Source organism: Nilaparvata lugens, chromosome 8 (genome assembly GCF_014356525.2).
Source record: "Nilaparvata lugens isolate BPH chromosome 8, ASM1435652v1, whole genome shotgun sequence".
Lineage (NCBI taxonomy): Eukaryota > Metazoa > Arthropoda > Insecta > Hemiptera > Delphacidae > Nilaparvata > Nilaparvata lugens.
The window spans coordinates 13,679,132-13,691,905 of record NC_052511.1 but is presented as its reverse complement, the minus strand read 5'-3'; the positions used below and the strand labels follow the sequence as shown (position 1 = coordinate 13,691,905).

Sequence of the window (12,774 nt, the reverse complement as noted above, 5' to 3'; positions counted from 1 at the left end):
ACCAAGACAACAAGAAAGCTGCAGAGTTCAATTAAGAAAAAATTATATAGAAGAATAATGTGGTAATCAAAGGGGTTATTTCGGCGGAAGAAACGCAAATTTGCGGTTTTGAAATGAAGAGGTCTAGACTATAATAATGTGGTTTTACCTTGGATTACAAGAAACTCACTGCGTTATTACGTTGCTCGTTCCTTCTCCTCGGCTCAGGCGCAGATGGTGACAAGGAAGTAGGAGAGGATAGTGGAGAGGAGTGGTACCAACATAAATCAAAACCACTAATCGAATCACCATCAAACTGCTACTGCTACCCACAACCATAATAAATAAACAAATAAAACATAATCATAAAAAGAAACATGAAATATAAAACCATAATCATCTTATTAAAAATATGAAAAAAATGTCTTAAACCGATTAAATTTGGGAATTGACTAATATTTTTTTGGTCGAAGATGATGCTCACATGGGCTTTAGGCTTGTGCATGGGCACTGTGAGCAAAGAATTAATCTGGTTCAGGCGCAACCATTGAGATATAAATTAGATTTAATGCAGTGTGCTATCATAATTTCCTTTTTCATAACTCAATCAAACACATTGTAAGAGTCAGAAGTTTTATTTTATTCTTAGAATGAAAGAATGTATTCCAAGTTTTGTTTCATGCAATTTTGAAGAGTACATGATGAAGATGACGTCCCCCACTCTGGGTAGGCTACACTTGATTGCCTATTTCTAGTTTTTGATATAACCCTTTCAAGCATTGCAGGAGTAATTTTGGTAGTTTATTCATGTATGTAGTTCTTTAAAAAATCCTGTATGTTATTCTTTTATGTTGTTCTTGAGGGTCTTCAAATGGGTCTTATAGGGTTTTATGTTGTTCTTGAAAGTCTTCAAACAATTCACATACAGACAAGTTTTCACCAGAAAAATCACACGGGTGCAAATCAGGAGATCGAGCCGACCATTGCAAATCGCAAATTGCCTCCGACTGAGATAATGCATTCTGGGAAGTGTTTCTTCAAAACAGCCATTTTGCATAAATTATATCCATTTTGTATGAAGGTCTTCGAGAAGTATTCTCCTCATAGATTGATCGAAAGATCCAAGGTCAGACGCATATTTGCGTGCTGAACGCCTTGGAGATCGCAAAACTGAAACTCTCACTGGTTCAATGTTCTCACGTGATCTAATGGGCCGTGAAATTTTATATCTTGTTTTTTTTACTATTGGTTTTTCTAGACATAGTAACCACAAAACAACTGAGTTTAGTTATGGAACACTGGCCAACAGGGCTGAACTGAACAAATTCCGAAAGGCTCACTGTGCTGTAAACACAGCCACTTGAAAATTAGGTCTCAACAGCAAACGCACGCTCCTCGCTGTACTAACGCATAATGGCGACTGAACTGTGCAAGAAAAAAATTTTGAAATCACCCCTCTCGAAAGTCATTACTAGCACTCCACTACATCATCAACTAACTGAATAGTACGCATTTCAAAAAAGGAAATTATGATGCCGCACTCTGTATTAGTTAGCCATCACTCACTAGAATTCTTCGATTTCTCAAAAAGGAAGTAATTGTTGAATGAAAAAGACTAAGAAATTGTCAAAAAACCACAGATTTATTGATACTTAGAAAGACCGGTTTCGGTTATTACACCATTTTCAAACTCTATCAGAGTTTATCAGAGGTTGACAATGGTGTAATAACCGAAACTGGTCTTTCCAAGTATCAATAAATCTGTGGTTTTTTGACAATTTCTTAGTCTTTTTCATTCAATATGAATAATTACCACAATATCAACTTCTCAACTACACAAAAAGTGGAAGTAATTGTGACTAAGTTTTGTCTATTTTAGGCTCAATTTACTTACTTCATTCATCTATTTACAAATCACAGAAAACACGAAAAAAAATTACAAAACAAAATAACACAAAAACATTTTATCAAATGGTGTGGAGTGTTGGACAGAAAAGGGAAGAAAAAATACATTAAAAACTATGTTTTTTCATGCAATACGCAGGTAGAGTGCAAAAAAGGAACAGAAAAAAGGAAAGATGTGTGAAAACTTATATTTAATAGAAAGAATATCACACAGAAATAGTGTGTTTGTCTTTTTGATCTCAAAATTTTTCAGTTCCATCAAAGTTTGGACTTTTTTTATTGTTTGTAATTGATTTAATTAATTTTAGAAGTATTTTTAAATTTACAAGTTTGTGTTTTCTGTTTGTTTTGGAGTTTTCTTTGATTGGAGTGTGTAATAATGTGTGAATAATTTGAAAGTGGAACATAACCTACATTTGGACTGTCATATAAATTTGAACAGTGGGCTTGAGGCTGTGGTACTTTTCTGAAAGTTGTGTAATTCTGAATAATTAAATGAATAGAGAATTAATAAATAAAAGTTGGTTAATACTTATAACAGCGTTGACATAGTTCATGCTGTACAAAACCATTGTGTTCTAGATGATTTGAGCGGACTTACCAAAGTTTCAGACAACAGTTTGAGCAGATCCTGCCCGGTCATAGTCTTCTTGACCTTGAAGACGCGACAGGACACCTTCTCGGGGTCGTAGAGGTCGTTGCCCTGGTGGCCGACAAAGCTGTCCTCCAGGATCACGTTGATCGTCATGTAGAGATGGGCCTCGTTGCGCTCCTTTCGCCTGATGCCCTCCAGACGCTTTTCCTCTTGGAGTCTCTCCGACAACTGAAGTTCACGTAAAAAACAAGCGTCGATTTAAAAAAAAATACGAACAATAATAATGTTTCTGGATGCATATTCACACTAAACGAGAGGTCAAGATGATTTTCCTAAATAGGTGTCTCTCCGGCAACTCTAATTGGAGAAGAAACAAGTGTCTATATCACGATCCATGTTTTTAGAAACAGATTTACAGTTGACATGAAGAGCTTGGAACCCTTTCTTCATAAGGTCTCTCTGACAAATGAATTTAAAAACAAAACAATAATACTTATATAATATAACTATACATTTTAAACACCTATCAATAATTTTAATATTTTTACAGGCAGATGTAGACATTACTTTACATAAAAATATTATTTAAGACGTTCTCCCTCTACAAGAGTCATTGCGACATCTGAATTTAAATAAGAGGTCACTCTCACAAATTCTTTGAATTAAGATTCTGATCTGGGCAAACTTATTCTCCACTCATTATCATAAGTCAAAACATCTGCTTTTGGTCAAATTCGCCTTGGTAGGACAAGACACATTTTCAAGGATATCAGTACATTTTTTTTCGATTTTCTAACGCATTGTGTCATTTTCCATAACGAAATTGCATTAATATCAGGAGTACATTTATTTATGCTCAGATTAATTTCACCAGTTTAATGCAAGCCCATTTTTCACCATAATATGTCAGTTCTTCATAATATCATATGGCCAAAAATAGGATTCATGGATATTAATAACCTTTGATGAAAAAGTAGTTTATTTGAGTCTCAAATGCAGTTGAATCAAATAATAATGATAAGTGGAATAAAAACATTATTATAAAAGAATTCTCAATTCAATTTATGTAGTTTAGTTTTCATATTGTGAAATTCTGAAAATTGTGTTTAAATGTTCAATTAATTGTTTTTAATTCAATGTTCTTTAGTTTAGTTTCATATTGTGAAATTCTGAAGACTGTGTTTAAAATTGTTTCATATTGTGAAATTGTCAGATATGATGTGATAATCGATTGCATTGGTGTGATGAGCAGTTAGTTACCTCATGTGGGATGTCATCCTCGGTGACGACTTGCAGTATGTTGTTGAGCTCGGAGTCGCGGATGTAGACGAGCATGTATGCGTTGGTGCAGTGGCGCACCGTCATGTTGAGGTCCTCGTCGTGGCCACCAAAGTTGTGGTCGATCGCCTCCTCACGCGTGCACCGCGACACCACGTCGTCGTCGAACTTACACCACTTTCATAAACAAATATAAAAATACTATTTTAGACCAAATAGATCAGACAAAGGTATTACTATTAATAAGAAATGTCATTAAAATTCATTTCAACATAACACACAATGACAACATAGCCTCTGCATCTATAAATTACCACTGATCATAATTACGTAATTTCTCGTACTACAGAGCTTACTAGTACCCTCTCTATACGTTTTATATAAACACAACTAGTTTTGAGCACATGCCATTTTTGACAGTTAAATATGGCATGTGCTCAAAACTAGTTGTGTTTATATAAAAAATTATAGAGAGATTACTAGTAAGTTCTAAATTAATTAAACAATTCAAGTAGTCTTTACCAGTGTGCTATAAAACAATAAATGACATCACTTGCAAGAGCTGTAATGCCAGCCAAGGTTTCGTCTAATTTTGTTAAGTTCACTACAAGTTGAGGATGATTTCCAAACTGGTCTGCCAATTTGTGAACTCTCCGATAAGAACTAAGCTTCTTTTACTGTAGCTATTAACGTATGGAAAATATAGCATAAGAAGATTTCCCATGGTTTATGTTCCAAATTTCACTATTAACACAAGCCGATAGTCCTAGCGGTTCTTGTCCGTGAAGCTATGTGACGCTGGTAGTCTTCGTTCTTACACTCTCACCCGGCCAAAACAGTAATAATAGACAGTAGTTGACAGTAATCTGCTGAGTTAGTAAAACAAATTCAGCTGTTGTTTTAGGAGTAAGTTTGTGTCTTTCAAGTTTTAAAATTTTCAATTATTAATGCAGTATTTCTCAGTTATCAGTGATGATTTAGTGAAGTATTCTTATTTAATTTGGTGTTCAACTTTTCTAAATTCTAAATTCCCAGTTTATAAATATTTTGGAATCAAAATCGGACAAAAACCATGAAGTGTAAACATAACCTATTTTTGGACAATTTCTATCTAAATTTGGGAAAGGAACAGTTTTGGGCTTTAAGCCTGTTGTTCCTTTCCCAATCATTCATAGGTGAGAATTATATTGTATTATATTGTATGAGTTAACAAGAAATCGACTTGAAATTTGCAACATAAACTAACTATAATATGATATATGTTCTTATGCCATATTTTCTCTATGTTATTAATATCATTATAGACCGATTCGATTGGAATATCTAGATAATAGCCTGCATGAGATCTACATCAATTGAAGCAATACTGCCAGTTTGAGATGCAACTCACCCGTCCGTCGCCCTTGGGATTGATGAAAACAACATAGTGTCCTCCGTGGTTATCTCCACTGTGCACGAGGACAGCGTGCAGTGTGTAGTCGGCAGATGTCGCCTCTGGCTTCTGCAGGTACCCATTCAGGCAAACTTTCTCGTCAAATTCGAACCTGAAGTACAGATATTATCCCGTATTTAACAACATCTTGATTACAGATTACAGGTATCTTGTCTGGATCATAACAAGGTATTTGTCAGAAGTCACATGAAACAAGAAATAATAGTATTTCGAATGGAGGATTTGCAGTGTACTGTCATGTAATTTTACATTCAACAACATGAATGGTCTTGTTTTGAGTCACTATAAATTATACACTTCTGTATAGCATCATTAATAAAATAAGAAATCAAAAAGTTTAGTTGTAGAATTAATTCCTTGCGAAGTTGCTCAAGTAAATCAAGTTTGACAGACAGACAAAAAGAATGGCAATACTCCAGTAGTGGTCCAGTCAATGAAGGGTTATAGAGGGAAAAGTTAGGAAGACATTTTTTGACCCCGCAGTTCTGTTTGGGGTAGTAAGGAGAAGGTAAACATATCAAAAGCCCCCAACCATACCCCCTGTGCTAAGGAGGTGGAGGTGGTACACAGGTACGTTTTTTTGCATGTATCTCGAAAACTATTGCGTCTTACGGACATGACTATCCTGTGCAAAATTGAAGCCTACAAAATTTCCTAAAACATTCATCGCACAACTTGTTTTATATCTCTTACAGTTTTCGAGATATCCGTGCCTCAAGGTGTGACAGTTTTGAAAAAAGCAAGTTTATCTAAATTGTTGACTCTTATTGGCCTCATACCTTATCAATAAATTATTGATTAAAAAATTCCACGCTGATTATGTGCTTACAGAACATTAAATTATCTTCAATTTGATGTAGAATTTTCCTTCCAACGTAGCAGCAGTTTCATTGTAGAATGTGAAATCTTTTTTCAAATAACTTTTACAACAATAGATCAATTGACAAAGGAATTTGGAGGGTATGCTTAGAACTCAACAGTAATGTATGACGACTGTGTATCATGCATGTTCTACAGTCAGTGGCCAGTCCAAGACTGTAAATAGACTGCTTTATAGGAGTACGGTACTAACCTGTCGTTGAACTTGACAGAGCAGTCAGTGATGGGGTCATACTGGAAGCGCATGAGATGCAGATGCAGGACAGGGGGGAAGCGAGAGAAGATGACTCCCTTCTCAGCGTCCTGCAGGCCGTGCTCGCCCGCGTCGTACTTGTTGTCTCCGTCCAACACCTCTGCCTTTATGTAGTCGCCAAACGACTCTGTAACTGCACACAACAAACACACACAATCAAATAGTGAGAAATGATAGCCAACAAAATAACTTATAGCAGAACAACAAAATAACAGAACACTGCAAAAATGAAGTGATTTATCTATGATAATTAAACTCAATTTAGATGAGTATTTTTATTTGTGTTTATATATGAGCATTTTTGTTGAGTTCTGAATGTATTTTACTCCTGTTTTCAGATAATAATTTTCTTAAGCAAACAGTATTGTATTCAATGAGCTGTAATATCAACTGTATAACGGAATTTGATATGTAAGTGATGTCATAAGAAAACTTGATTTTATTTGGAATAACAGTAAAAAAATGAGAAATAAAGCGTGTAATTGGTACCTTTGGGAATGGTGTCGAACTGTTTTCAAATGCACTAATATAGGGTTCATTTTCAACAGTATTGAGTACCTGACTGTAAAACTATGACTCTTGAACCAAACATAGAAAATGCAACTTTTCTCGGACAAGAATAGAGAAATATTAGTATAAACTAGCAAGTTAAGATGCCTATTAATACAGTTTAACCTTGAAGTACTGCAACGTTTTTAACTACATTACATACTAATTACTGCAACTACTAAGAAATAGTAGTGAAACTTTGAAAAGATAATATACTTTATTTTTCTAGTATATTGTGAAAAATTATAAGTGATGTTATGTAAAAAATAATTCAACAAATACAACTTGATGAAAACTTACTGTTTTTCTTTCCCTTGATATTCAACTGGATATCGTAGAAAGTTTCAACACGGGTTGACTTGTAGTCTATATTTTTACACTCAATAAAAGACTGAAAAAGAAAGAAACAAAAAACGATCAACTAGTTGATTAAGTAGTTTGATTAGTTCATTAAGTAGTTTGATTAGTTGATTAATTGATTAATTAACGAATTAATTATACCACAATAAATTTCATAATAAAAGACTAATAATGTGTACACACTTTTTTATGTATTTGAACACGACATGCAGTCAATCTATTAAGTAAATAATTAAAAACTTTTACTTACTGACTGAAGTACTAGACGATCGAAAGTACTTCAGTCAGTATGTAAAAGTTTTTAAAAATTTACTTAAAAAATTGACTGCATGTCGTGTTCAAATACATAAAAAAGTGTGTTAATACAAAGCAGCTCGGATGGATCAAGAAACCATCACCTTTAATAATGTGTTTTTAAAATTACATGGATTATAGTTCAATGGACACAATTTACATTATCTATTCTATTACTAGTTATCTCATATTTCATTAGGCCTATATTATTCAAGTTTAAAACTATATTATTTATACTTACAACCATTTTTCCTTCGAAAAGTTTAGGCACTGTTCCTTCCACACAAGTGCCCTTCATTTTGCTCTCCAACTTATCCAATAACTGAAAAAGTAAGAATAATTCAAGTACTGTTCTTCCACATCCAAATTTCTAACTTGACAAAAAGAATTAAAAGCTCACAGTATGAAAAGGCATAATCTTTTACTATATTAAGGACAGGTTACAAGTACACCTATAACATTTGACCATGGTTGGAAGAAAAATATTGCAAAGTGGTTGACAACATTTACTTTGTGTCTCTTCATTTTGAAGGGAAATACTACAACTATAATTCAAAATTCTATGTTTATATGTGTTTACATCGAAAATTGGACAATTTAAGAAGCCTAACCTACTTTTAAACTTTGTCAATCCCTAAACTTGAAAGAAAAAAAATTAATCACCTAATCACCTTGTAAAAAACAAGGATTGCCTTAGCATGTTATCTACCAATGTTTTTATATCAGTGTCGTTTGTTACATAAATAAATATGGATAATGTTTTCAAAGATAACTTGACTGAATTGAAAAAGTACATTTTTCTGAAGATGAATTCCAATTATAATAGAACTTGATTAAATTGAAAAAAAATAGGCCTATCTTTTTATGGAGATGAATATTATTACTGACCACTCTGAGGAATTCCTGTACATCGTGCTGCATGAATGAGTCGAGCGTCTCCCAGCCGAAAGACTTGGTCAGCTTCTTAGTGCCAACCGGCTTGTCACTAAACTGTAACTCGTGAAAAACCCGCTGCAGCGCGAGCGCTACGCTCTTGCTCGAGTCGTCGCTTTCTGTCGGCATTTTGTACACTGCCTACAATCAACAAAATTATTAATCAAATCATCTTCCTCCATTAACTGACAGTCATATTTTACTGTTTGAACAGAATGCTAAAGCACTAGCTTTTGTCCCTCCAAAGTAGTCATCTCACTTGGAGTTACTAAAAATAAGGCACGTAAATTTAAACAAATTTAACAGTGATGACGTTCAAAAATAAACTGCCCCCTGACAAAAAAGAAAAATGTATGCGTTGTATTTGTAATACAACTAACAGTAGTTTTGAAGTGCATTGGAGATAAATTCGCATTTCTATTATTCATGGAGACAGATTCACTGATCCCGTATATAACATTCTCTATTAAATCACTTGGGAACAATGCAACTTTTACAAAATCCTCAAGGTTTTTCAATGTCTATTTAGTTTTGGGAAAATTTCACTAACTGAAAAGTTGAGTATTTATGAATTCAATTCAAGATACAATAAACATTGTTATCAGATGAAATTGTGTGTAAAATAACCTCAAGTTAGTCCTTAACCAATGCAGAAGTCTAAGCCAATGGGCCATGCCTATATCAATAATTCTCAAAAATTCAAGCCAAAATAGAGTAGCTTATAAGTGCTATGATGAGATACTTTTAAATTCAAACTGCAATATCGATCAAAAAATTGGAAAGTGAGTATCGTCTTAAATATTACAGACTTGATTGCAGTATGGTTGAAAGCTACTCCAACAATATATCACAATGGATATTAAATAACAGTGGGATTATACCGGGTGATCAAAGTCTCTCCCCAGTAGCTGTATGGTGACAGATTGTGCTCTGTTTAGAAACCCGTTTGAAAACTAACTCCCCCTTTACAAGGAAGGCATTTTCAACATCTACTGTATTGGATGCACACATGAGTTTGATAAATTAAAACCCTGTTGTTATAAATACTGTATTTGTTTTTGAATGATTAGGTGTATTTTCAAATATTTCACTGCGGAGGGACTTTACCCTGTATTATGTTGGTTTATTATTAGTTTTTGATAAATCATGTTGGTGATATTTTACCTTTCTGAGTTGATTGGTGAAATAGAGTGTCTGTAGGAGCGAGTTCATGTAACAGGTGGCTCCCTGATTCTTGAGGCCCACGTAACCGGTGTGCTTCTTCGAGTCCCAACAAACCCCATGAGGCGCATCAGCGTTCACGTGAACCTAAACAACAAAAATACAAAACAATACTCGTAAATACAATGTAAATATAATATAAATACTTGTAAAAAATGCATATTGATATTGTGGAACTTTTCCATCACTAAAAGTGAAATTGACAATTTGTGAAAAATTTACAAAGTCAACCCGCAAATCGAAGATATAAGCAGCTTCCAACTAGCAAAAAAAACAATATTATTGCCAATGTGTTTTCTGTTCAATATAAAAAAATGATCTCGCACACCACAGCAGTACTATATGTATCTCCTTTGAGGAACAACATAATTAGATTACTTGTCGGTTAAAAAGCAACTATATTGCCCAAGCGCCATCTTGATATCTTAATGACCTTCATGATCTATTCTCTATTGTTGACGGACCACCAGCAAATTAGTTCAAATTAATTAGTTGAGTAATATATATTGTTAGATTATCAACATTCTAAAGAAAAGTAAACTGACCTTGGATAATTATTAAATGTAAATGGCTGTGAACAGAATATTATTGAAATGATACAAAAATGTTGTAATACCTTTGGTTCAATTATTTTTGTTTTCCATGAATACAAGATAATATCAGAAATAGAATACATTACAGTAGTCAGTAGAAGAAGCGTATAATAGAGATAACAATCAAAAGAAGGCAGCTTCAAATAATAACAACTAAAGCTGAAGAGAATGAAAAGAGAATGAACACAAATACAATATTTTTTTATCTTATCTTATCTTAACATCACTTATCTTACTTTGAGTTTGCAAATTAAATAACGTACCAACTTATCAATTTACTGTCAGTGGTTCAGTTATTATTCATTATTCCCGCTATTTCAAGAAAAATATTGTACCAAAATGAATTGGATTATTGAAACTTATAAATTTAATTTAAAAAGGCACTGATGATGGGTGCGTTCAACGCCACTGATCAATTCCATCGTGTTTTACGATCAGTAAAAAACCCCTGATCACAGATCAGTGGCGCTGAACGGTTGCTCATGACTGACATGTTTCATCTGCTACTGATATTCGTAAACAAAACTAGAACCTAACCTATTTCATTGTATAATAAATTAAAATGGAAATGGAAAACCAACAAGTGATTAGAGTTGTTTTAAATGCTTTGGATGATAATGTTAATAATATTTCAAATGTTATTGAATTTATTTAATCATGCATTTCTCTGCTCCCAAATCAGTATAATGGAGTCGATTATAATAATTGTAAACCGCCTCGTATTCAGCCATGTCTGTTTACGTTCAGTAAGCAATCGGTAGAAAAGTACGATGAACGATCAATGAACAAACCGGATATGACGTTAATTTTTTTCCTAATTTTATACAATTCATTTATACAATAGATACATTATCGAAATGGATCAGTTACACCGAACAGTGCTTCGTTCAGCGCCATGTTCACTGACCGATCAGTGGCGTTGAACGTCGCGTCAATACAATTGTTGCCATGGTCGCCATTGTACCTGATAATAATTTGATATCAAAATCAAATCATATAAAATTAATGTCAGTAGTACTGTGATACATTTTCCTCCGTAAATAGATTTATTTTTCAGGCTCAAAAGAATTGAATAACTTTCGAATGAATTATTATGATTATGATGACTCACCTCAAGGGTTATGGCGTCATCCTCAATGTACCCTTTATCAGGGTCCATGACTTCGCTCCATGTCATGAAATGACTGAATCCCCAGTCATTCTCTTTGTAGTAGAAAAGATGCTGGATTTCTATAAAAAAAAATATTATTATTTTTACTTTGAACATTATGGAATTAGTTGAAATAAGGCAAATTTTTAGATCTATAGAAAAGCCATTAAAAATATTTTGAAGCTGATAGTTGCAATTATTAATGAAAATGTTGTTATTAGAACTTGTCTGAAATGAATTTCAAAAGTAATTATAGCCTGAGTATGAAACATAAGTTCGAGTTTCCAAATTGGAAACAAAGAATTGAAAAATAATAAATAGCTCTGAACTATTGTGAATAGATTTTTGTATATTTCTTTTCACAACTCTTAAGTATCAAAACTGAATCAGTAGTTTAAGACAGTAGTCTAAGTCATTAAAACTAAGTCAGTTCTAGTACTAACTCAAATTACTGACTTTACTAACTCAAGTGGTACATTGAGAACTACAGTACTCAACTAACAAAATTTGAAGAACATCTATCAACCGTTACCAATATAGAAATCACTCATTAGGTTATTATTGTCGCATGACGAATGTGATTTGTTTGAAAATGTTTAGTACTTATACTTACTTCTAGAGAAATTATCACAGCCTTCTTTTTGCGCCAATATTTTCAACTCTGCATTTGCGAAACAACTCCAAGTAGAACTTTCGGATTCACCGTTACACTGCAAAGGAAATCATAATGTAATAAATATGCAGTATTAGATTTCTTATAAAAATAAAACATTCAATTTTTCAAGTTAAGAGTTTGATATCGCGGAACTTACCACACATACGAATAGTCTTTTGAAGGAAACAATTATTACGTTTTTGATTAGCGTTCTTACTGTAGTAATCTTGTATTTACAGTAAATCTGATTTTGATTTTTCTTTGAAAAGCTTATTATAACGGAGAAAGCCAATTTATTTTACTTGAGCTAGATTAGCTAAATGCTCAACATATTCAACTCAAGAGTAAATAGACGATAAAAGTAAAGACACAAATCTTTAGCAAACATCTGTCTAACTTGAATGGAAATTGCTGAAAAGTGACATGATGACAAGAGTAGGTGTCGCCAGTGGCGGAAATCTAGCGTCTAAAAGCCGCTTCAGGGCTGTATGCACCATCCAAGAACAAACTGAATTAGATCAGCTTGTAGTTCAAACTCGGAATGTAGCACATTGTACTAAATGCGAACTTAGGGTCCTAATTACATTTACATCTATAGTGAACAAGATGGAAAAATGAATACTGGATCGACTCACTAGTGTCTGAATGTTAACTAAATATGAGGACTTTCATAAATT

The 12,774-nt window shown here is 33.5% G+C and overlaps 1 protein-coding gene across 9 annotated transcripts in view; it reads right to left on the bottom strand.

Annotated features, from left to right (window-relative positions):
* LOC111048289 (ubiquitin carboxyl-terminal hydrolase 7) overlaps positions 1-12,774 on the bottom strand; it is a 42,886-nt gene that overhangs the window by 21,005 nt on the left and 9,107 nt on the right. For all 9 annotated transcript variants that reach the window (XM_039433996.1, XM_039433995.1, XM_039433998.1 and 6 more), the window contains exons 4-13: positions 12,056-12,152; positions 11,404-11,522; positions 9,643-9,786; positions 8,434-8,619; positions 7,787-7,867; positions 7,192-7,282; positions 6,283-6,475; positions 5,148-5,301; positions 3,740-3,934; positions 2,486-2,707 (exon numbers count right to left, since the gene is read on the bottom strand). In XM_039433996.1, the coding sequence (XP_039289930.1) occupies positions 2,486-2,707; positions 3,740-3,934; positions 5,148-5,301; positions 6,283-6,475; positions 7,192-7,282; positions 7,787-7,867; positions 8,434-8,619; positions 9,643-9,786; positions 11,404-11,522; positions 12,056-12,152 (1,482 nt within the window). The remainder of the gene's footprint in view (positions 1-2,485; positions 2,708-3,739; positions 3,935-5,147; positions 5,302-6,282; positions 6,476-7,191; positions 7,283-7,786; positions 7,868-8,433; positions 8,620-9,642; positions 9,787-11,403; positions 11,523-12,055; positions 12,153-12,774) is intronic.